The sequence below is a fragment of the Ornithodoros turicata genome, chromosome 10, assembly GCF_037126465.1.
Source record: "Ornithodoros turicata isolate Travis chromosome 10, ASM3712646v1, whole genome shotgun sequence".
Classification (NCBI taxonomy): Eukaryota; Metazoa; Arthropoda; class Arachnida; order Ixodida; family Argasidae; genus Ornithodoros; species Ornithodoros turicata.
The window spans coordinates 19,482,444-19,508,895 of record NC_088210.1 but is presented as its reverse complement, the minus strand read 5'-3'; the positions used below and the strand labels follow the sequence as shown (position 1 = coordinate 19,508,895).

General features: G+C 44.7%; 1 protein-coding gene across 1 annotated transcript; it reads left to right on the top strand.

Annotated features, from left to right (window-relative positions):
- Positions 1-249: 249 nt before the first annotated feature.
- Positions 250-26,452, top strand: LOC135370856 (clustered mitochondria protein homolog). The gene is made up of 29 exons (XM_064604739.1): positions 250-433; positions 3,612-3,727; positions 3,789-3,960; positions 4,067-4,210; positions 5,357-5,478; positions 6,364-6,436; positions 6,502-6,586; positions 8,275-8,353; positions 8,419-8,569; positions 10,013-10,241; positions 11,036-11,351; positions 11,769-11,809; positions 11,874-11,928; positions 11,984-12,062; positions 13,349-13,454; positions 13,522-13,622; positions 13,686-13,748; positions 15,572-15,630; positions 15,735-15,812; positions 17,476-17,546; positions 17,755-17,827; positions 17,916-18,132; positions 20,127-20,605; positions 21,105-21,311; positions 22,383-22,468; positions 22,578-22,707; positions 22,783-22,914; positions 23,970-24,043; positions 24,232-26,452. Exons 1-29 carry the CDS (start codon positions 319-321, stop codon positions 24,353-24,355), a joined length of 3,777 nt encoding a protein of 1,258 aa, XP_064460809.1. The 5' UTR covers positions 250-318; the 3' UTR covers positions 24,356-26,452.

Below are 26,452 nucleotides of genomic sequence, written 5' to 3'. Positions count from 1 at the left end.
CTAGTCGTGGCATCTGGAGAGTAGCGACCGACGAAGAGTGCACAATTTCCTTCCATCCCATGCAAGCAGGCCCCACCTGAAGGTCCCCTCAGGTCCCTCAGGCAGCCCAAACCAAACGTCACGCACTCTCTCAAACTTTCCAATAAATGAAAAGAGCTTTCATCGAATGACGTGTATCAATTCCCCCACACTGTGTAAACAAACAGTATTAAACTGAACGTAAACAGCATCACGTGCCCTTTTGGTACGCGGCGCTGGCATCGCTGCTCTTCTGCTTTTCCCACGTGCGTGTCTGTGCAGTGAGTGAGCTCTGCGGCGATGACCCTCGTTGGAACGTTAGAAAATGAAAGTTGCGAGAATGGTGTGCCTCCAACGGCGAATCTGGACGCTCAGGATGGCAAGATGAACGGCTTAGATGTGACGTCTAACGAAGGTGAGCCTTCATCTGCCGGCACCGCGGTTCACCGCGACCCACAGTCACGTGCATTGGCTTTGCTCTTTGACCCCAGGCGGCTATTGCCTTCTTGCGCAAACGTGCACAAGGCGTGATAGCAGCGGCGCGATTATTGCATACTTGCGGTGCAAAGCTCTCGCTACCTTGATTTGACCTCTGCTTTCGATTAGGCTTAACGAAGTTTGGCCTGTCCCTGTTGTGGAACGCGGTGCACCGCTAAAAATGCGTCTACTACACCGTCAGCTTTCGCTGCACCAGAGTTGGGACGCAACCAGAACAACGTGGTCGTAGCTGCTTTCGACGTGCCCCGTTGTATCGTCGTATACACTCAGGAGAGGCGCATCTTCCCGGTGGCTTTTCGGAAGGCGCACGTGCGCTTCTTTCCTTACTCACAAGCTTCCGTGATCAGAGGCATCGGAAACAGTGTGTCTTAAAGCTTTCCCGCTGCACCCTCTGAACCCCTGTGGTAAATCTATGGTACGAAGTCCTTCGTGTGACTGAACTTTCAGCGCCCCGTTCTCAGCCCCTCGGGGGGCTGGGAGCGACTTGAAGTCACTGACTCGAAGAAATACGTCGCTTATCAGAGCCAGAGGTTGAGCAGGCTATCTGCCTGGGGTTATCAAGCAAGATAGCACGGTGTCAATGAGCCGATTACACCCATTTAGGGGCCAGGCACACTTGAAACGCATGCAGCTCTTGTGTAAGATTGTGCACATATCAAGTAGTTTCATAGGTTGCACAAACCTTGTGCAGTGTGTTCACTCTTTTGCTTTCCCTCCAGACATGAACGACTCTAATGTATACATCACTATGCTTTTCTAAAAGGCTGTGTCTGGAGGTCCGTCGGACGGACCCGATTCTGTATGCAGTGGGGTCCGTCGGATGGTCTGTTGTATGAGGAACTGGACTGTTTCTTAACCTAACCAAGAGCTGCACTTGCACTAACTTAGCTAACTTGCACTAACCTGACTAGAATAAACTAGCCTAACGTAAATAACTTTATCTAACACGACATAATCTTGAAGGCGGAGTGCCCCAATGGACTCCGATGTATAAACAATCGGGAACGACGGACCCCATTGTTTATGCAGCGGGGTCCGTCGGATCGTCCGTGGTATGAGGAACTAAACTGGAACCTAACCTAGAGCTGCACGAAGCTAACTTGCACTAACCTGACTAGAATAAAGTAACCTAAACTAACTTCGTCTGACACGACATAATGTTGAGCCGACGGACTCCGATGTACAAACAATCGTATCCGTCCGACGGACCACTAGACACTTCCTTTCTAAAAGCATATTTTAGCATGCGAGCGAGAAATACACTAAAGTTGATTTATTTTTACCACACGGAGGAAGCATGCTGAGTGGTGAAGGTCTGCTGCTGTATTCTTGCCTCCTACTTGTGCTGACAAATTCATTATGTGGGGATGCAACTTCAGAGATCGGGGTCGGGTAGTTTGGTTGCGTCGTTTACTTGATAGCAGCGACGTGACTAGGGCATGCGTCACTTGGTGCGGGAGCACTTTGTGTCACCCAACACACACACATTAATGGATCCCTTTCCATACCAGACGAATATTGAAATATATTGTACCAGAAAAATATTGTACCACGCACAAACGAAGTATCATGTGATCGCAGAGCACACCTCACGGTGTTTTGTAGCATTATCGTGCCGCGGAGAAAAAGGGGGAGCGTTGTGGTAACGGTGCAGTGCGTCAACCGGTGCTGACCGTGCCCCACTAGTGATTTCCAGTGCTTGATAGTGTGGTGAATGGTAATGGTGAATGGGCATGACCACAGTAGTAAGAGAGAGGCATAAAACTTCGGGACTTCTTATGTACAACATGTCATGATTTATGAGTGAAAGGGAAAGTACGCTGCCCTCCTCTTTTCCTTCCCAAGAAGCACGACAACGCGGAGAAGCCTCGTATTGGTTTTCTCAAGCGATCTCCATCGATGCTTGGACAGATCGTTTGAGGACACCAATGGTAGCCCACCCTGCATTGTCAGCCTTCTTGAGAAAGAGAGGAAAAGTGCAGATTGTGATTTCTGTTGCTCATGAATCACGAGCAGTGGTACCATCCCGTTTGTGTTGACTTTAGTGCCCCTCTATGAGCCGCACCCTCAAAACAAGTAAATTTGTCGGTATGAGCAAAAAGTGACTTCAGGTGCACAAATATGAGCAGTAACTACAACTTTGTTTTCAAGAAAATGAAGGACCTACTTAACAACCAAACTTACATGCAGTAAGAGCTTTCGTAGCAAGTTTGGAGCACCAGAACCTGATCTCAAATTTACTTACCTTTTTACAAGATTGTGGGCCAGAAAGAGTTGCATTTGTCCACTAACTAGTTGGTATATGGCCAGGGGCAGCGGAAAAGGGGGGGGGGGGGTTACAGTAGACCCCCCAAATTTCTGAAGGGGGCGCAAAATTCCGACGGAGGTGAGGTGCGAAAGTGTTATCTCAGGTGCCACACACGAATAAAATGCCACGAATCCTTTTCCTGAATCAATCAAATTGCCAGCATTTTTGGGACCTGGTCATGAATTGGTGGTGGTGGTGGTGGTGGGGAGTGGATGGGGCCACCAGTTGGGATCGGACGTTGTGCAGCCCCTACATAGGGCTACAAGCAAATTCGAGAAAACTTCTTCATGCTAGTTGCAATGATGTGTGAATGATCACAGTTTTCTTAGTAGAACCAGGGTGTCTGCCCACCTGGAAAGCCGGGAATTGTCGGGGAAATTTTGATGCGACTGGGAAAAGTCACGGGATTGTCAGGGAGTTCAGCAAAGAGCAGCTCAAGTCAGGAAAAATCGCGGAGAAGTGACATTCTGCAGAGAATCGCAAGTGCCGATCGGCGGTTGAGCAGCCGCAAGTAGCAGTTTGCCAATATGACAAGCTTGGAGGCAGAAAAGTAGGGCAGCCCCCAGCTAATACTCAACAAATGATCTGGGGGGCATCAAAACATAGCAGCAGGCACCAGGATACCTATTGTTTTGGCCAGGGGATTAGCTTGAAATAGTCGGTGAAAACCTGAAAAGGTCGGGAGAATTTGAAGGCTGCGGTTTGGTAGGCATCCTGAAAAGTCCACCAACGAGTGTTCCGTAAAATCAGTCTGCCTGCCAGTTCTTGTGTCTGTCCGTTGTTTCAGAGGGTCTAGCGATGGAGGGCTCCACAGAGGATCCGCCGCAGGAGCTGGTGTTTGTGCAGGACACTGGGTTCACCATCAAAATCTTGGCGCCTGGATTGGATCCTTTCGACATTCAGGTAGGCTTCTCCCATATGCCGCCTTTGATGTGCGTGTATACAGGAAGTGTGGGATGCGTAGGTGAGCTCCATGGAGCTTGTTCAAGAGATGCACCAATTGCTGATGGACCGTGAAGACACCTGCCACAGAACATGCTTTAGCTTACAATTGGACGGCCAGACATTGGACAACTTTGCTGAACTGAAAACTATAACGGGCCTCCAAGAGGGATCTGTAGTAAGAGTGGTTGAAGGTGAGCGTGTGCACTTTGCTGCAACTGGAATGAGGTGTTCTGCAGGGTATCACTGGGATTTAAGAGATATTTCACACCGTGTGGTGTTGTGATTGCTTATTTCTAGAGCCCTACACAGTACGAGAAGCACGGATTCACGTGCGCCACGTGCGAGACCTTCTCAAGTCGTTAGATCCGGCGGACGCCTACAACGGGTGTGAATGTGCTTCCCTGGCTTTCCTCAATGTCGTTACTCAAGGTGACATCTTAGGTACGTTTACAGTCCAATGTGTGTGTCTTCCAAGATTCTGTAAAAAGTACAGCAGAAGCTCTATATAGTGAAGACATGGTTGTATTGAAGTTAATCTGTGGTCCATTGTTTTGAAACCCCAACTATGAGCTATTGCTGTTGTGAAGGTGATGATACAGTGAAGTTCTTTTGTGGTCCGACCAACTTCACCATAAAGAGATTCTACTGTAGCAATTTAGGTGAGGGCCTAATTTTTGCAAATTTTGGAAATGTCATTTTCTTGCAAAAGGACCACGGGGAACTAATTTGCAATAATTGGGTTTCTCTAAATCAAACTGATCCATGAATGTGCAGTTTGGCAACATTTACACTGCTGGACATGTATTGCAAGCCCATTCGAAAATAATTTTGTCAATCCACAGTTGTTCACAACCCGACAACGTATGCTCGATTGTCAGCATCAAATTCACCAAGGAGATGTTCAGTTGACTTGGCCATATCACAAGCACACACAATTCCTGGCAAAGCATCAGGCGTTAAGCATCTTTACCAGATGATTTCTATGGTATAAACGCATAGGACGGGTTGGGAACCTCTGCAATCCACATTTCACCCTCCACCTTAATCGATTTTTTTTTCCAGGGGCCGCAGTACACATTTGAAACCATTTCAGAGTAAGTCTAAATTAGCCGGCAACAATTATTAAGCGGTCGAACAAGCAGGAAATTCCGTTAACTGTTACTCTTTCAGGGTAATGTACCGAAAGTTCGCATTTTCCGTGGCTCGTTGCATTCACAAAGTTACGGCAGGAGAGTACAACAAACACCTTTTGTTAACTTTGTTAAGAGTGGGAAGGGCAACACAGAGCACACGCTTTTGCCTTAGCAATTAGCTTGTCATGCCACGCCCTCTGCCAAGCCCATAGCCAACAGCTCCTAAGCACCATGCTTTGCCTGCGCTGGGCCGCAACAGCAGTGCAACTGCGCAAGCCATAGGTTCCCGATCCCTGGCATAGGACAGGCATTGCGACATGAGAGTCCCACGAAATATGCCCCAAATGTCCCGCGTGGAGGAATACGAGGAATTTTTAAGACAGCGATTACTGTCCACTTTTATAGTACCTTCTTTCCAGGGGCCTTCCTTAATGAAGAGTATTGTTTTTTCCAGAGAAAAAGGGTCGTCCAGAGTCTGTGGACTGCACTCCTCCGGACTACATCCTCCCTGGTTCAAAGGATCCACCGCCATTAATGCCTCTTCTGCCTTTGCAGGCAAAGGAACAGAAGGCAGCGGTGGGTATTGTGATATTCTTCATTCAACACATTGTGGTATGTATTTAATAAACAGAGCATGCAGACACTCCAATGAACTCAGAGAAGCAGTCAATGCACAAAATTTAAATTAAAACTCGATTCACACAGTCATATTTTCAGGTTCCTCGTGCGGTTCACGATAATGCGGGAGCCGAACATGAATTGTTGCAGGTTTCATGCAATTTGTAGCTTTCTAGCGTCCCATATTTACTGTCCCACAGAGCCGCTATCTCTTCATGTCCTTTTTGTTGTTGCATATCAGTATGCTGTAATACTAGTATTTCACATTGTTGATAAGCTTTATTATATTTAACATTGTGAAGCAGGTTTGTCATACTTTAAGGAGTGTCATTTTATGTGCGTGTATAATTTCCTATTTGGCATCTCTTGAAGCACATTTCTTGTGGGGGTCTGATATATCTGATATATCTATCATAGATATATGAGATGGCATTTTTGCAGGCAGGTGCGTTTTTAATTGCAGGCGTCGAATATATCTAACATGTATAAAGACAAATTCAAACAAAATTTCCCTCTCTTTGTATCTTATGGCCAATGGAAGCACGAGCCATCGCGGGGCTTCAGAGCATTTTCTGCGTCATCCAACAAGGTTGTGCCTCAGTGAAGCACTGTACACAAAGTTGTTTCAGTCCACTTTGGCCCGCAGAGTCACACGAGTCAGAGGAACACAATTTATATGGATATGGCATTCACTAAGCCTAATTAAAAGCTGCAGTAAGCTCTACGTTGCAGCTTCACTGGAGACAAAATCTTAAAGAATGTTAGTGCCGAAATAATTAGCATGGAGGGACATCCTGGATTCCAGCAGTAAAGCTAGATGTAGTCATTTTTTTCTTGCTACAGAGCCACCAGCAGGCTTTGAAGGTTTTGACAATGAGCGGCTGGAACCCACCGCCAGGCACTCGCCGACTACACGGTGAGTCGTGCCGCAGCACGTCTCTTTTACGGAGATATATAAGTCTCTACTGTTTCGGGCTGCAGGGGACCTGATGTACCTGTATGTGGCAACGGTGGAGGACAAACGCTACCACATTACATCATCCACCAGGGGATTCTATCTGAATGAGTAAGTGCTTGCACTGGCATTCCTGACTTATTAACAGAGAAAAGTGGAAAATCAGCGACGTGATAAGCACAGTTTGAAGCGGACACCTCAGGTTGGAAGCCACTGGTATTTGGAACAGTCTATGCAGTATAGGCGTGGACCCAGTAGAACAGCCTCGGTTCGAAATATCGGCTATGTATCGTCAGATGTTTGAAACAGTCTATGCAATAGCGGCATAGACCCAGTAGGACAGTCTCTGTTCGAAACATTGGCTTTATACCGGCGGATATTTGGGAGAGTCTATGCAGTAAGTCATAGACCCAGTAGAAGAACAGCCTCTGTTTGAAATATCTGCTATATATCGGCAGATGTTATGAACAGTCTGTTCCGTAGAACTGTAGACCCCGCAGAAAAACAGTCGCTTCTTGAAATATCGGCAGCTCCTGGACTGAGGCTCGTGCCTCAGTTTAGCAGCTTAAGGTGAGCTATCCTGAATTTGAACCTGTGCAGCAAGCATAACGCTTTTGAGTTTCATGCAAGTTCGCGCAAACACAGTTTCAACGATGAAAAAAAGGTCACAGCAGTTATGAGACATGTCACAGTTGTGAAATGAACAGGGATATTTATTTTAAGCAGCAAGGAATACGTCAGCCATGACAAAAATGATGCATGTCTGGCACTTGAAAAGCGATGTTTTGTGACAGACTTGATAGTGCATTTTTTGCCAGCTAGGCAAATGGCACAGAAAAAGATACTGATTGTCCTTTCATGTCGTAGCAGTCGCCCACCTGAGCAGTAAGCAGCATTGTCATCCAGCAAAATTTTAGGATACATGCTTTTGTGAACAAAGTGCTCTGGATCTACGGTAATTTAACATTTGGTTTGTGCTTAGCATTGTGATTGAGTGTACTGTTCAACTGCACATGCAATCAGTATGCACTTACAGGACAGTGTCTAAAAATCTTCCTTATGCTTAGCAGAGTCTAAAGTCGGCTTCTTGACACCACCCAGTAAGTCTAATTCAAAGCTAAGAATTTTTGTGTTAAATATAACACCCTGAAATGCATATTTTTTCTGCTATATTTAACACCTACAAAATGTCATGCTGAGTGGGGCAGAGTAAATAATACGGTCAAACCTCTTTACAGCAAAACATCTTACGATGAGATTCGGAATACGTACGATGTGATGCGTACATCCTGCCTGTTCATATCATGCACTACGGAAGTGTGTTTGTACCACCCAAAATGTGACACATTATAGCTGACCGGGGCTATTTAAAAAAATCAGCGATAAATATAACAGATTCTACTATATATACACATTTATGTTGCGCACATCTTTGCAATTCGCTGCATAAATCCTCTCAAATTTTGCAATATCGCTGCTTCGAAATATTCCATACAAAGAAAGAAATCGTTCTCCGTTAGTTTCGTTACATCGACGTTATACTGTTTCTTTGTGTTATATATGCGAGGCAAGCATTATTTTCGTGACTGGACGGAAAAAAAAAAATAATAATAAAGCGCTCCGCATCTGGTCCCGCTCCTATGTTGAACACGAGTATTGTACCTTGATGGTGACGTTTTCTCTCTCTTTTCTTTTTTTGTTTACTCTCACGGGTTCTCATAAGGTTTACTTCGCTGTGTTGATCGGAATTAGAGGTCGACATGAATTGAAATGAGTAATGTTCGTGTATCTCACTTCAGGTCAACAGAGGAGGTATTTGACCCACGGCCAGTGACACCAAAGCACGTGTACCACTCCCTGGTGGACCTTTTGAGCCAAGTATGAGAACGGGATAGGAGGGGGTCTGCTGTTTCTCACATCTCTGTTGTCCTGTCTCGCGTTAGGTAAGCCCAGCATTTAAGCGGCACTTTGCACTGATACAGAAGAAGCGCACTCAGCGGCATCCATTTGAGCGTGTGGCAACACCCTACCAAGTGTACTCGTGGCTGGCACCTCCGCTGGAGCACACCTTGGACTCCATTCGAGCAGAGGACGGTGAGTCTAAATCATTCTCAGTTAGGAAATCAGATAAAGTGACAGTATAGTGGTACAATGGTAGTGGTGTGCTCTTCCTTATCCATTTAAAAAGGGGGCTAGAGTTAGATCACAGTGATGCACAGCGATGGACTTTCTGATAACGAATTTAAATCTGTGCTCAGTGACGACTGATGAGCTGATGTTGTAAAAAACTTCGCAATTTGGCACACTCTAAATGGTCCTTTAAAGGAGCAGTCTAGTGGCACACAACGGATCGGTATGGAATATTAGGCACCGGAAAACAATTTTCCCACAATTAGTACAACCGTAGTGAAATTGGGACACCTGCAATAGCCTCCGCCCCCCAACAAGATGACAGCAGTTTTTGGACATGTTAGATACCACTTTAATGCTCCTTTAAAGTGCCACTACGGACTAAATCCTGTGTCTTCAGAACCTACCAAAGTTATGTTAATGAAATCTTCTTGTCTCATTTTACATTCCTGCTAAATATTTTGGCGCTACGTGATGTGAAAGCTGGAGAAAATAAATTTTTATTTTTGAGAACTGCGACATCACGTTAGACCCCGTTTCTGCCCTTCGCGTCTTCCGGGGGGGGCCGTTAGCAGAGCCCCACGTGACATATGATGACCTTCGAGAAAACACAAGGGAGAGAAGAGACATCTCTCCCATTTTTCCCCTCTTTGGATCAGCCTCACATGACTTCTGCACCACGTTATGCTCCCTCTACGCCGGCGTCGTTGCTAGGAGACGGGTGCCCTCTCCAGAACGTGGCATCATTGCTATTTGTGGGCTTATGATTACGTCACTCGCTCGTTGCGTCATTGAAACTTGTGGAGGCTCGGGAAATCTTCAAAAAGTGACATAAATGTGCAGCATTCGTAAACATAAAGGTAATAAAATCCTTGAGGCTACTTCTTTTCATGGACTAAATAGAACAAACACTGTATTCTGAGTCCGGAGTGTCACTTTATATAAATGTGGAACACCTGGTTTATGTGTTAGTCTCATAACATGCTACCAAGCTTAACTCCTACTCTCTTTTCAGCATGCCGTATATGTAAGTAATGGAAAAGTGCACTACTTTCTTATGAACTACTTTTTAGAGAATAGCAAGTAGGTCATATTTGCACATACTTCGGTGCCCTTCAAAACAACGTAAGCAGTTGCAGAAAGGGGGATCGTGATCTGATGTGCAATGCACAATTTTTTTTCTTCCGCGCCGTGATTTTCCCGTGAGACGAGGCTACAGGGTTGAGGCCGACAGTGTCTGAATATCGCAGTTAAAGTCGTTGTATATACCTTCAACTCTATTGAACGTAATAATGCTTTCACTTGGCACGACAAGTGGATTTCCATTAATGGTGCGGCTGCCAAAAATGTATGCAGTATGAACGTTTTTTTTTTGCTGATCATGGGAGATTTCTTTTCTCGCAAAAGCTTTCTCGTTCAAACTGGGCTACGAGGAGCACATTCCGGGGCAAACGAGGGACTGGAATGATGAGCTGCAGACAACCCGGGAACTGCCACGGCGTACCCTCCCCGAACGACTCCTACGAGAACGCGCCATCTTCAAAGTTCATGCCGATTTTGTGGCCGCAGCAGCGCGAGGAGCTCAGGCAGTGGTTGACGGCAATGTCATGGCTATCAATCCTGGAGAGGAGACGAAGTGAGTACTCACTTTTTGCAGCATTATTGGCATCCAGGAACACAACTTATAAAACGCCAGAGGTCAGCACTTGTGACCCGAGCTCACCCATGTCCTGCTCATGATAACGTTGAGAAGGAACGTCCAGCTTGTCAACACATTGGCTTTGATAATGCAGAGTCCTTTGTTATCTGCTCAGTTCCGCACTGCATTATCTCACTCATGTTCAGCTCATTCACCGTATTGAGCACGACTGAGTTATGCTGAAGTATGCATAGAGCCTGATGTTTTAGGGTTTAACCCGGTTCTTCCTCGAATTTGCGCCCCAAATTGAAGGTTGCCTCTTTAGGGTGAAACCTGATTTTTACCTGGCAAATTGCCCTCACTGAGACATCTGTAGGAATGCAGACTAACTTCTTTGGCAGCAAATGCAGTTACATCACTGTTTGTACCAAACCAGTAGAGTTAGTTGAGTAACTGAGCCAGATTTCTCCTCGAATTTAGCATACTGGAAGTTGTTTCACCAGAATTCGCATGAATTTAGAGCAGCTGTTTATTTACCCAATTTTTATTCCCCCCAACCCAAGAAGAAGAAAAAAATTAGAAGAAAATGTTTCTTGAAAACTTCAGACTCTACATGCCATTTTCTCAACGTTTCGAACGTGCATGCACGACGCATTGGTGCTAGGTTCCTCGTCAGGCTAATGCCTTTTGTGCCTGGTAACCTCATTTCATTTTCAATGAAATGGAAATACATAAAATGAATTGAATTGAATGGATGAGGTGTTATAATACCACCATTAACTCCTTTCCAGGATGCAGATGTTTATCTGGAACAACATATTCTTCAGTCTTGGATTTGATGTGCGCGACCACTACAAGGAGCTTGGAGGTGATGCAGCTGCACATGCAGCACCTGCCAACGACCTGCAGGGTGTTCGCGCCTATGCGGCTCTCGACATTGAGGGACTGTGCACGCTGGGGACAGTGGTGGTGGACTATCGGGGTTACCGCGTCACTGCGCAGTCCATTATACCGGGCATTCTCGAGAGAGAGCAGGACCAGTCGGTTGTTTACGGATCGGTAGACTTCGGCCGGACAGTCGTTGCTTCGCAGGAATACTTGGACCTGGTAAGTCACTGTGTTAGGGCTGTGCGACTAGTGATTTTAAAGTTGCAGGGTTTACCCGATGTTTACTAAAATTAAGAAGTCACAGACATTGAAGGTTTTTCTGTTCACCCAAAGCAAATACGAAGCGCACGCCGCTAAGAGCGAACCATAGGGAGTAGTTATATAACATAACCAAACACACGCACACAGCACGTGTTATGTGTGCATACGGACGTTCGCACTAAGCAGAATTCACTTCTTTTCATGACCTTGTTTTCGCAATTTTTGGCCTTTTGCCATTTTAGGCTTAACGCATGCAGCTTAAGAATGATTTGAATGTATTCCCTTAGGTATTACAAAAAAAAGTCAAAATATTCTCACAGCCCAACACTGCATGTCTCTGGGTAAACAGTGTGTAACGTTTCCTTCCTCATTTAGTTGAAGAAAGCAGGGAATGCACTCAAGATTCTACCCCACAAGTAAGTTCAAAATTTCAAAATTTGGTACAAAGGATGACGTGTAATGTAATGTCATGCCGTGCAGGGTAGTGAACGAAAAGGATGAAGAGGTGGAGCTGTGTTCTTCTGTGGAGTGTAAGGTGGGTACGTTGCGGACACCTTGGAACTCGCTGAGCTTACGTGACTCGCTTGCAGGGCATAGTAGGCAACGACAACCGTCGCTACATTTTGGATCTGCTGCGTACATTTCCTCCCGATGTCAACTTTCTTGTGCGTGAGTAAGCCTTGGACTCAATATGCAATGAGGGAGTTGTATTTTTAAAGGCAACATGTGCAAATTTTCTAGCATAATGTGTTTATACAGGAACCTATGATGAAATACTACAACCATTGCTCTGCCAGGGGGATCACTGCTTCAATTACAGTATCTGCTCTCTTATTCGATACGTCCCAACTTGAATGGGACCCCAGCTTGTGGGAATGTTGATACTTTTTTTTTTTAATTCATGGTACTCTGATACTTCGAGTGGGAGAACCGCGACGTTTGATTCCAGGGAGATCGCCACGGACATCTCGGAATAAAACGGGAGTTAAGGGTACCTTAAGTATTGGGTTCCAATTTTTCCCCGTACATTGAACGCGCCGCCTCAATGGCGTAATGTTTTTTTGGTAAAACATGAGCGGCGTATACGCAAGTAAATACGGTATGCCTGCAGTGCACTGAGTCGTTACGTGCAAACAGTGGAACTGCCATGCTTGTGGAAAGTGGTTTGAACTAGTCTTGTGCGAATGGTGGATGTTTGGATTGGAACGAATAATAAGCAAGTACTTTCATTAAATAAAGTTCCGTCTGATTCGTTGTTGATAAAAACTTGGTAACTGTCAAGCCATCGTGTACAAAAGGGGTCGTGAACGACTTCTTATATCGCAGATAGAGTGACATAAAATAGCATATGGACTAGAACAATTTCTGTGGCATTTTCTGTGCCAGAAGCATTCAAAATGAATAAAGTAAATACAGTACAGCAAAAATAGGAACTTCCCAAGATGCTTCCCAACTGCTGTTTTGAACCTCAATTTTTCATGGCCTCTGATGTGTGCACGTGAAACGTGTGGGGAGATGTATGACCCTGTATATGCACCTAAATGTTTTTGAGCGTATGCCATACCATTAAGGCAAAAGGAATTGCTCGCAGCTGCTTCATTGGCTGAGACGCATGCCTGGATGTCACAGCCAGAGAAGTTTCGGTCTTAGCAGGGCTGAATTTCTGCACGTCTATTACCCTCCTTGCTATAAAGCTTGGAATGCAAGTTTGCGACCTTGCAAGTAGCCTTCTTTTTTTTATATCTGGTACAATTTGAGTGAAATGCCATACTTGTAAAGCAAATTACATCCAGCTTCTTTGGCACAGTACAAGCAGGTTCAACTGTGTATGAATGGGGCCCTGTGTTTTCGGGTGTTAAGTTTTTTGAAAAATGGGGGAAGGGGGGACACAGTGCCCTATGTATGAACAGAGAGCAGCAACAGTTCAGGGTGCTTCATCTTTTTCTCTGTTGCAGTGGATGATGTTGAACTGTGCCAAGAAGCTAAGGATGCAGGCTTTCCAAGGCGTCACCGGCACCAGTTGTGTACACTGCGCCAGGAGTTGGTGGATGCGTTTGTGGAGTGAGTCTCCAGGGAACACCATATTAGGGCATCAAAAGGGATACGATGTGCGGTCCCCTCTTTGCAGGTCCCGGTATGTTCTTTTCATGAAGCTCGCTGCTTACCATCTGCATGCCCTAGAGAGCAACCCGGGGACGGAGGAAGAAAAGAAGGAAGTAATTGAAGGAGGTGAGCTTAGCTTGGCTGAGATCCGTGGCGGTACAATGCTCTGCTAATGACAATTTTCTGCAGTGGACAACCACAAGGATGTCATAGCCAAAGCTGCACAGGGTGTGGGATCACTTAAGGACACGGGTGAGTTCTGGTCAGAGCTGTCAAGTAATTATAAGTAGGGCCTGACTTTTTAGGGTTAAACCCGTATCCGCCCGATATTTACCCCCCGAACGAAATCTGTCAAATTCGGGTTTAACCCGAATCTACCCGAAAACATCCAGGTCGCGTGGCACACTCATAAGCGTGCATTAAAATAAAGTTTGATAACATTGCTAAACACTAGTTCCGTGTTAAGACAAATTTTTATTAAACAAAAAAAAAAATCACCCGAATACACCCGAATTTTCAAATGAAAAATGTCACCCGATATTTACCCCCCAAATTTGGCCGAAAATAAAACCCGAAAAAGTCAGGCCCGAATTATAAGTGGTTGAGCTGCTGTAAGTAAGTAAGTAATTGTACCTTTTATCATTTTAAGAATACTTTACTTACACTTCGTCTGTGACTTGTACAGCAGCTATTATGGGACAGCAGTTATGTACTTTGTGCTGCGGTTTGATGGAAAGTATGTAAATTTCCGTCTGCAAATTGGGGGGGGGTCTCTTTTTCGCATTTAGCGTAATGTAACTACACTCAAAGGGCACGTTCCTACTCTGGGGTTTTAACTGTTCTTGTGGAAGTTCTGTTTCATAGAATTTGTAGGTACAATTCATTGTACAGTAGAATCTCGATGATACGAATCTCACGGGGTCGCGGAAAAAATTCGTATCATCCGAAATTCGTATCAAACGAATTATACCAAAATAAAAATTGAGGCAAGAAAATAGACAGTGACTGTTCATTTTCCGTTACTGTCAATGAAAGAGGTCGGTCGTAACGCTTTTGTGTCTCCGTTTTTGGCGAATGCTGCCCAAACACGCGAGATGATTCAAAAGACGTAGCACGCGCTTTTCACCCGCGGGTCGCGCGACAGTGATCTAAAGCGAGCTTCTCCTAAAGCAAGCAGGCGTTAGGTGAAGCCGACTTTCGGAATGGTGACGCGTAATGTTGCCACAAGTTGTCCTGATATGTTCCCTCCACGTGTTCTGGGGTTCCGGTCGCTGTTTTTCGCCAGAGCGATGTCACACAGCTTCGCGGTTTATTGTTGCGAGGGGGGTAAAAAGGTCGAAACAGAGATAAGGTGATAAGGTTCCGGGCCGTTCAATCGCTTTGATCTTATCTCCACCACCACCACCACCACCAAAAGGAAAGTCATTGCTTGCATTGCGCTACATGATGTAAGGGAGTTCGTGGTGAGGATCGCCCTCCCTTTTCGAAAGACGCGGCAGCATGACTCGCGCGCTCTCGCGTCACGGGGGAACGACCTCTGTCGCATCTTCGGCTCATTCGTATCATCCGTAAAGGCAAGATAACGCGTTCGTATCATCCGAACTCTAATACATGGGAAGAATAGGCATTCTGGCCGGGACCGGAAAAGAATTCGTATCATCCCGAAATTCGTATCATCCGTGATCGTATCATCGAGATTCTACTGTAGTATGTATGCACCACACTAATAACGACTAATAGAACGACTAATGTACCGTCGCTGTTAGATACGCTTTCCTGCGTCTGTTCAGGGGTTTAATTTTAGGCATATTAGTTGCATTCTTCAGAAACATCTATGTGATCCAGCCTGTTACATAAGTTGCGAGCTTTCGGCATGGGCAACCTTTTTTGAAATTATTTTTGGGGAGGCATTGCAATATCTGCCACACTAAACACAACACGCGGTCTTCGGTTACATTTGATGAGTAACTGTACCTGTGACCGGATTACCTTTTCTGAGCAGTTTATACAGCTCTAGTTCTAGTATATTTTTATCTTTGCATCAGTTTGTCTAATGCTATGTTCTTATCCTGCAGAATTTGATGTACGCTTCAACCCTGATGTGTTTTCTCCCGGTGTAAAGCCTGCAGGCGATGTGAGTTTCGGTGTTCCACCTGAAAAACTGTTTCATTGTTTTTAGTCTTTGGTGTAGTCATGTGGCTAAACTGAAACTTATTGGCGAGTGGTATTTTACTTCAGGAGAACCAGCTGAGGAAGGAGAAATCATTGGTTGTGGAAGCAGCAAAGTACTTGGTAACGGAACAACTACCTGGCTTCGTAAGTGCTTTTGGCCACCTGTGGTTCCCTTAACTGAGTGTTCACCCAGGCCCTTTTTTTTTCTGATGGCAGACTTTGAGGCAGAGGACGTAAGCAGTGCTCATTATCACCTGATCATGTCGTGGGGTGCCAATTTTGAACTCATTGCTCGCATCCAGGGATTGTGTCACGGACGCCAATGTCCCAGGACCTAGAGGCCAACAGTCTATAGTGCAAGCCCCCAGTCGCTTGCACTATGACTCATTCAAAAAAAAAATGGGGCTAAAAAAAGCCACTTGAGCTGACGTTGTTGATGTTGAAAAAAGAAAAAAAAAATGGGGAAAGATCTACTCTGCATTAGCATGATGTAAACTGTATTTTGCGCTTGTAACGCTGATATGTATTGATACTTTTAATTTTCACACTTTAATCTTTGCACTTTTTGTCTCATTGACACAGTGTATCATAGTTTGGAGAAAAATAGTGGGAGTTTTCCGTTGCCACAGTATTGTCGTCTCCATCATAAACTGCAACGGAGCATTTGGTGGATGCATATTCTGAGGGGACAGAAATGACCCCCTTCCAACCGAGATTTCAGGAAACGATTGGGTGCTACAATGAGATGTATACAGTGTGTTCAAAATTAAGCTCTCACGAGTGCTACACAAACACAGCGATGACAGGAAACCGGATGATAACTTTACGCTACTTGTGTAAGAAACAGGTGCTGCTAATTATGTAGCATCTGTTTCTTACTCAAGGAACAGAAAAGCAGCACTCATTTTTATTTTGTTCGCCTATTTATAAAGTGCTAGTGAAAGCTTAATTTTGAACGCCCTGTACAAGCAGTAGCGGACACCTAAAGCAGAGACGGATAAGCGCAGAGATGGATGTAGCGCAATGTTCTTACCGTCTCTATTTTTGTTGAAGATGCAAAGCCTTTTTGCATTCTGCTGCTTACTGATTCCAGTAACGAAAGGGCTCTTAGAGTGCTCGGTGTGTATGCACCACACCAGTAATTTGGCTTAGGTGAAATCTTAGATCTTTCAGAATTTAAAATAAAATATGTAGAAACGTCCCTGCAAACCCTGTAATACCCAGCGGAAATTCTGGGTCCTGCAAACTCAACACATGCACTACACTAGCTTGTAGGTGCTACAAAAATAGTGCAACCTTGCCAATGTCAAAGGAAAATTGCTTTAATGGCCAATATCCTAATTCAATACCTGTATATTGTCATATTCAAACCAAACCATGTTTTCAGAATTACCCGATACCCATACAAAGCATAATGTTTGCGCAGTAAGTGATAGTGAAAGACCCTTTTGCATGCTTAGAATCAAGTAACCTTGCAGTCATCATCAATCATGCTATAATAATAATAATATTATTATTTTAATAAGTGTTATACCTTGTTCAGTGCTTTGTCATATGGTTACAAACGGAGGGGCTTTACGTAGGCTTTAATGTGGCGATGTAGACGACAGATGTCACTTCTGACGCAATGGTGCAAACGAGCGATTTGAGCCTCTAAGCATTTAATTTTATGCCATCACAGCACGAGTGAAGGCACCTTGCCCCTTTTGCAGCTTATTTTGCATTATTGCATAATTGTCTGCTGTTGGAGAATGCTTGTTGGAACCAACATAACCAACATGTAAGGATAAACATACTGGTATTGCAGGTGAAGGATTGCCTGGACCATTCTGCATCCCCCGTGGACGGAATTACCCTCTCGGAGGCCCTCCATGGAAGGTGCGTGCCCTACGACATTGAAGTAATTGTTTAAAGGGACACTGAAGTGCCAAAGTTTCTCGTCAGAGAATGAAGGATGTTGTCACCTTGACACCAGCACAAAAGGAACGGTGTTAAGGTGACTACATCTTTAATTAAGCGAGGAGGAATTTCTGCGCTTTAATCCCCGTTTGATTCGCTAAGCCGCAAAATTGTACGCTCCTTACAGAGGCATCAACATTCGTTATCTGGGCACACTAGTTAATATGATCAGCTCGGTTGAGCAACTGAAATATCTACAGGTGAGTTATTTTCTTACTATACTCAGTTTGTAGCGCTGCTGCGCCTTGCCAGCTATGAAGGTGTGCCTGAATGATAGCCTCTACGCAGGGCATAGCGATGTGCGAATTGGTGTGCCGCAGTGCAAAGCACGTGTTTGCTACTTACCTGCAAGGAGTGGAAGCGTGCCATTTGGCCCAAGCCATGAGCCACTTCCTAAACTGTCTGCTGGGTTCCGCGCCATGCACCGCACCTCTGACGGAAGACCGTACCAATGGGGGACGCCGACGTGGCAGGCGGCAGCGTCGACACCAGGGCCCTCTTCAGGGTGAGGGGCATACTTTGTTTTAGTACCTGTGATTACCGTCGCAAACATATGCGTACCGTTTTTTCTTTTTTCAAAAAATGTTTTCTGCTGGGCGTTGCGCTGTACGTTCATCTGTGCTGAGGTCGTGGCTCGAGTACATTAGGTGTTCCTGCTTGTTCTTGCCTTGCCATTACTTCTCTTATTTATTCATTTGTTTGTTCATACTGCAGATCCAATTAGGAATAGTTAGCAGATGTGGACATACTTATCAACCCGTTTACAAAATATCATAATGTATCTTCCTGTCGTCATTGAGCTTTCTTTTAAGACATGTCATGTCATGAGGATGCCAGCTGAAATGCAAGGAACCAGTGGCATCTGTTCGTTGTGCACTCAATGAATGCAAAATAAGGAAGCGCTGGTGATGTGCATGTTACTTTCACATGAAGCTCATTATGTGACTAAGGCCCGGTTTCACCAACGCCGATTAACATTTGAACCGAGGTCAGTGATCCCTTTACTCGAATTTAACGCTTAACTCTGCTTCACTAACGGGACTCATTGTCATTGAAACATTCATTATATCATCAACTAATATTTGTAAAAAAAAAATATAAGAAAAAAAGAAGTGAGTGTTAGCTTAAGTTTTAGCTTCCCTTGATCCCAGTTGAAAATTAACCAGCGTTGGTGAAATCTCACCTATGTGGCAGCCTCAGCCTCAAAGCTGATTTCATATTTTGGCACAGTTGCTTGGTTTTGCATGCTGACCACTACACTATGTCGACTGTGCATATGGCGCTCACCTCAGAGTAGAGGATGAACTTGTGTCCTTGTTGTGGAAGTTGCTTTTAAATGGTCGGCAAGGGGCGACATCCACACGCCGTCTGATCTGCTTTCACAGTGGCTGGGTCTAGCTAGGGCGGGGCCCTGATATTGCGGTTTTCATTCACAACGCTTTCTGGAATTGGGATTACATTCCTCTGTTTGGTGTTCCCTGTGAGTCATCTGGTATAAACAGTGTTTGTATTACAATTCTGCACTTTTGAAGTGCCCCATCTCTGCAACCATCCCCTGCATGCACGCGTCGTACTGAGAAAACAGACACAGTCTTCGATTTGACAGAAAATGAATGGTGCAGAGACTAGATCCTAATCGAGTAGAAAAGTGGATGCCTCCGGTCGTTTTCTGCAGGTGTCCCCAACTTTTTGAGCGACTGTTGTGGTATTAGCTGACGCGAGGAGCAAGAACCAACAGGAAGCTTAACAAAATTGATTGCCAGTATGCCCCAGACCGACGGAAAGACATCGTCAACAACTGCAGCTACCTTATTCATGTCGTCTGCTCCACAGTGCACGACACATTGCACAGACGTCATAGGAGATACAGCACTTTTGTGAAGCCATGCTGCATTGTCGTGGCACTTTCCCAATAGAACAGTCGAGTGTCGTGCAAAGGCTGCACTTACTCTGACCGTGTATTCACGCGTGCAACATTCCCCAGAATACTCCAGCTGAAGATGCAAAAAATGTCATGGCTTTCTGCTCTCATGTAAGCACGAGCATTCAACGTCGTGTCTTCACGTACACTGCTAATCGTGGGGAATATCGACATAGCCACAAGATATTCCGTAGCAGACGACAGGAAAAGACGCAGACGGTGTCGTCTGCTAAGTGTGCACTACGCCACTCCCGATATTTCGCACCTTGTGAATGCTCAACCTAACACGGGCCTGGCACTTCAGTTCTGTGAGCAACGTTTTCACTTTTTCTTCTACTAGAATATTCCGTGCGGATGTCGCTCGTGTGAATACACGGCGAATCGAATGCAAGAGCTTGCACGATTTGTTCACTAGTTCACAAAGTGCAGCCCAATCGAAGACTGTTAACAACTACTCGAGAAATCCATGCACTCTTACTTCCATCAATAATGTTGGCATCACGCAAACACAGTAATGCACAGTCAACGTAGTATAGAGGTTAGTAGTTTTGCAGTCCTGAGCTTGAGACTTCTTGCAGACAGTACAGAGTGGACACAGCTGAACCAACGGTCACTCTGGGAGCAGGTGAAAGGAGAGATGGAATCTTACTACGGCTGGCGTCCAGAAGACCCACAGCCGTCTTCTCTAGAGGAAGTATCTGAACCGTTGGGCCTACAGCGAATCGTGCTCCTTCGCAACTTCTGCCACAAAACGGGTGTGCAGTTAGCACACAGAGAGTACGGCCTTGAGCACCACACACGGCCTCCGTTTTCGCCAGAGGACGTGCTCCAAGTCTTCCCACTTGCAAAACATGTACAGCCCAGGGCTTCGGATGCGTTACACTTCTACGCTACGGGCCAGAATAAGATTCAGCAGGGCTTCCTCAGAGAGGGCTACGAACTGGTGAGTGAGGCCCTCAACCTCATGAACAACGTGTACGGGGCCATGCATCCGGAAATTGCCCAGTGCCTCCGGCTTCTGGCACGGCTCAACTACATAATGGGTGACTATGCCGAGGTGGGTTGCTTATTCCTAGGGCCTGACTTTTTAGGGTTATATCCGATTATGCCCGGTATTTACCTCCCGATTTCAAATCTGGGAAAAACGGGGTTTAACCCGGTATGTGCTCGAAAACTGCTGGATCAGGGGAATCCGAAGTCATCACAACTAACACACAGCTTTGGAAACTGTGTTGTAACTGCATAAATATGCTAATACAAACTGTCAACACAGAGACCCTGTTGCCTCTTAGATGCATAGACTAAATATTGATACTCTGTGTCTACTGGTGTGTCATGTGTATTACGCCGAGTAAACAAAAGATTTTCACCTGATCCAACCCGATTCAACCAGAATTAGGTTGAATCAGGTTCAGTTCAACCCGACTAAACCCAAATTATTGAAGCAAACTATAATCCGATATTTACTCCCCGATTTTGCTGGAAAATATAACCCGAAAAAGTCAGGCCCTACTTATTCCCTATTGGCAGGGGTATGTCATTGTGTTTTACTGCAGGCAATGGCGTATCAGCAGAAAGCTGTGCTGATGAGTGAGCGTGTGAACGGTATCGATCACCCACACACCATCACGGAGTACACGCACTTGGCACTGTACTGCTTTGCCAACTCTCAAGTTACCACTACACTGAAGCTACTCTACAGAGCACGCTACCTTTTGCTGCTTGCCTGCGGAGAACTCCATCCAGAGATGCCTGTCCTGGATGTAAGCATTTTTTGTTCCTACTTGCAGCAGTCATTGCCAGAGCCTTTTGGATTAAGCCGATTCTTCTCAAAATTTACAAACTGGATTGCGGTTCATGATTTTTAGGATGAATACGCATGCTTTGCTCTTCTGCTGCATGCGCACTTAATAGTAGAGTAGTGGCACAAGAGTAATGGGAGCTGTTAGGCAGAGCCAGCTGGTTATGCAGCATAGAAATGTGAAAACTAAGGGTGGCATCATGCAAGAGCATTGAAGAATATGTAGTCTGTAGAAGAAAGCTCGTATAGAATAGTCTTGTCTCATCCCTTTGTGTCTGTCCTTGTGGATTTATCCCCATGCTCAGGGAGCGCTATCCTTAAAAGGGCACTGAAATACAAAAACAACTAGTCCTCAGCTGAAAGCTCGAGTTTCAGCAATCACTATGCAACTGAAATTTTACCTAGCGCTACCGTTTGTCGCGAAAACCCTGTCAAAACACCCACGAAAATGCCGTTGGCGGCCAATTGGATGCTCAAGATGCAGGAATGGCGGGCACCGTAACGTTCAACGTAACATGTCCTCATGATCCTGCCGTGTTTCGGACATGGTCTGCCTGTGGTCTTGTACACGTGTTCTGATGTAGTGAATTATCTGTAAATCTTACCAGCAGGTGACCGAGAACGACATTACCTCGTTTTACCGGTCGCATTATTTCTTTATGGCGAAACCACTCCGCAGTGGGGTACGCATATCGTGTGCGCGTATCGGTGTTGAGAGAAGAAAGAGCTTGGTACAGTTTTGATTGTAACTACATGGAACTGCAGAATGGAAATTTTGAGTAACAACGCTCACCATGAAATGACCGCTTTAATATATATATTATTATATATATATATATATATATATATATATATATATTAATATAATATAATTTGAAATGAACTTGTGGAGGGCATTTTAGTGCCCCTTTAATGTCTCGTGGAAGCAATGCTCTTATAGTACGATGATTGAGTGCCAATAATGGCCAAGTTTTTCCCAAATGTAGCGTTCATTTGAATGGCATTAGCCATTTATTGCCCGTAATTCTTGCAGAGTAACATTGGTCTCATCCTGCATGCTGTCGGGGAATATGATCTCTCCCTGCGATTCCTCGAGAATGCCCTCAAACTGAATATCAAGTAGGTGCTTACATGTTTTGTGGGACTCCGCATGAAGCCTTAGGCATCGCTTTTAGTCCTGATTTGCGTAGTTACGATTATTTATGGTGAGCTACGCTCGCGTCCACAGATTCTACGGCAGCCGTAGCCTAAAGGTGGCGGTGAGCTACCACCTGGTTGCCAGAGCGCAATCTTGCTTAGGGGACTTCCGTGGTGCACTTCAAAACGAGCGTCAGACGTACACTATTTACAAGGCACAGGTACAGCTGTCCTTTATCTGATGCGTGATAGAGCAGACTTTGAGCAACACTTTTTTTCTTTCTTTTTTTTTACAGCTAGGGGAAGAACACGACAAGACACGAGAAAGCTCAGAGTGCCTACGTCACCTGACGCAACAAGCGGTGGTCCTTCAGAAGAAGATCAATGACATATACAAGAAGAGCAACGCTACGTTACCTCCACTTCAGGTACGCGCATCCTCAGAGTTCAAAAATATACAATAGGAGGGATATAGTTTCAAGGATGAGGCACGCTGATGTCTACAAATGTTTATGCCCCTGCGAGTGAAGAGGTTGTTTTCTGAACAGCCGGAAAGCTGCTGCGCTGTTGTGCCTTTCGATTGCACAGCTATTGTGCACCGCAGAGCGAAAATATTTTGCGTGGTGACTCCTGGCGGACAGCTTGACAGACGAGGCAGGATTTCGAGCCACGTTAAATGTCACCCCATTGCTCCTTTAAGATCATGCACAGGCAATAATTCCAGGACTGACCTTTACGGACCAAACCATTGCAACCTCATGGAACCTCTACATAATCAAGTCATTTTATGTGTGTGTGTATCAGTGATGGCCACTAACTACTTCTACAGTAGTTTAACTATAACTACTTTGCGATGGAGTAGCTTAACTAGTAGTTCAACAACTCTTCAGGGGAGGTAGGTAAAACTACTTTCCCTACTGCAATGTATTTTAACTACATTTACTAAACATTGTCCATCAACACCAATCCCATTTTATAGTGTTCTTGGACACCAAAATATGAATCACAAGCAGTGATAAAAGTGAAGGTTTAGTACACATGCACGGCTCAATTGCTCTGCACCTCCGTTCTCATCAAACATGTAGCTCAAGGTAAAACTCGGAAGCACAGTCGTGCCATAAAGCTTGCAGCAAAATCGGAAGTAGTTGGCGCCTGCAGTAAGCTAACTACTGTACTTAACTACTCGAAATAGTAGTTTAACTTGTAGTTTAACTACTGGCCATTACTGGTGTGAGTATATATATTATATGTAAAACATTATGGCACGGTGCCAAGAATTCCTTCCATTTAATAGCTCCTTTTCTACACATAGAGCTCATGCATGTGTTATTAGTATACCTCAGCACATGGTGACCACTAGGTGCGGTGATAACTGTGAAGCATGAAGCGCCTACAGCACACGTAATGCAGTGTCCGCCAAAAAATACCTGTTAATATAGTCCCAACATTTCCTTGAAAGTTTCTTGTTTTATTTTTTCCCCAGATCCAAGCTCCACCTCAAAGCAATGTCCTCGAGATGCTCAACATTATCAACGGAATTTTGTTTGTGCAAATTAGGTAAGCAAGTCTATCGATCCATCGCGTTATTATTAACTATACCGTTAACGTTGCTTTACCCGAGACTTTGAATACGCTTGCTCTTCTGCTGTGCCAAACTGAAAATTCTGCAGTGGAGCTGTTCATTGGGGCAGTCTTTGTCTTATTTTGGATATCACTCACGCTCGTGTCTCTGCATGATCATCCAGCCCACAGGATATCGAGAACTTCAAGGCAGAGCTTGAACGGCGCCAGGCAAAGAAAAGCGTTCCTCTTATCAGCACCAATGGTGACACACCTTCGGAAGACATGCTGGAAGTGTCCAGTCGATGAGTGGTGTAGCAAAAAAAAAACAGGGAAAAAAAAACATTTTGTGTAGCTTTTCCATACAGACAAGTAGCTCAACGTGTGCACCGTCCTCCAACGGGTGGTTCGTAGTCGTTGCATTGAACTTTATACTTGTACAGTCAGGTGTATTGTGCCGTAGTAGGCATGTTGTTAGCAATATTTTTTGTTGATAGTAGTTGTTCAAGTCTTTTTTTTTTTTTTCACCTCAGTCACGAGTCACAGAAGAACAAGGAGAACAAGAAGAAAAAAACCTGGCTGTCGCTAGTCATTTTGTTAGTGAAAGCAACAGTGCCTTTGCAGTATGTTGTTGCATATTAATTAACACCAGCATTACTTTATTGTTCATTTGATGAAAAGGTATGCTGGATGTGCATTTTTTGACAAACAAAGCCTATGCAGCCATGTCTGCGGAAAGAGAGACAGACATCGTTGATGTCTGCGGACTTTATCTGGTATGAGCAAAAGTGTGAACTGTTCTATACAACCAGGGGAATGTTGTCGTGCCTGTAGATTAATTAATAGCATTCCACGGCTGTACATTCAACAGAATTTTGTTGCACCAGCAGGAAATTGTGTTCAAACTGGGTGCTCTCAAACTCTAGCCTCCTATGCAATTTTCAGCTGAAACCGTTTATTTCGAACATGGCAACAGGAAAATAGTATTGGGCTCTATAATCCACTTTCATTTAGCTCTTGTCATCCGTTTTGCATAAACTGTTCAGGAAAAAAGTCTGCAGTTCTCATATGCAAACTCCATTCTTTCTGTTATCTGTCTGTTGCTGCTATAGTTAGTGCATTTTGAGTGGAGGCAAATTTTTGCTCCAGAAGGATATTTGCATTTACTAATGCAATAGTGACTGTGTAACACAAAAGCCTCATGTTTTTCAGCCCCTGAGTCATGAACACTATGGAAGATTGGTTGAGAGATGTGCAACCTTGTTATAGTTGTTATAGTTTTTGTGTGATGCATAAACAAAATCTTAATTTGTGCAGTGCTCAAGAAATTTAGCAGGCCATGTGACTCACGTCAAACGTTTGAAAGTGTCAAACGTTTCAAAGAAAATGTTCCGCTTTTCAGCAAGTTCCTTTAAAGGGGCACTGAAGTGCAAAAATTTCTCACTGAATGAATGATGTCCATACCTTTATACCAACACAAAAGGAATGGGATTCATTGGCCGCGTCTTTGGTGCTTTATGAGCGAAAGGAACCGCAATGTACGTTTCCCTCTCTCTCCACTCCTCAAGAAGCATGACAATGTGGAGAGGCATCTGATTGGTCTCTTCAAGCAATCTCTGACGACGATTGGACAAAATTGTTTGGACCCTTGCTGTTGTTGCGCCAAAAAACAGAATCAATCAGTCAAAAATCGTTTGAGGAGACCATCGTTTGTTGGCCACCTCGAGAATGAGAGTGAAAGCATAAATTGCAGTTTCTTGCACTCATAAATGATGATACCTGCAATGCCTGTTCCTTTCATGTCTATGTCAAGGTAACAGTGTCTCTCGTTTTAGGTGAGGGCTTTGTCGAGCTTTTTAGGATTACAAGAAGCAATGTGGTAACTGTGAGAATGAGCTGTAATACCAGTGGTTCTGACGAGATGAAAAAGTCTTTGGCGCAATGTGAAACCCCGCATGTGCAAAACTGCGTCTGCTTTGATGGAGCAGCAGTACAGTGTGTAACCTTCACCTAGATAAACACTTTGCCATGATTACTGCCCCGCCACACGTTACAGAAACTACCTGTAGCCTTCACCAGTGTTTGTCAAGAAGGGCAACTGGCTGTATCCTCATGAAGTTGTAAACAAATCACTAAAGGGGTGTGAGTAAACAGCGATAACCTGGCAAGGCATCAGTCTATGCGGAGTCGCGTACAAAACGCTATTGGCACATAGGCAGACTTCGTTTGGACTTCGATAGGTTCGGGAAAAAAAGGCGTAACTCGCACAAAAGTATGAATAGCAAAACTCGATGCCTGCTTGAGGTCACTAAGGATTAGAGCCAATTTTTTTTTAGAACCTTGTGGAGAAGATGTGTATTGAGATTTTACTTCTCTGGATCCAAAATAAAACTTCCCAGTTAAGTA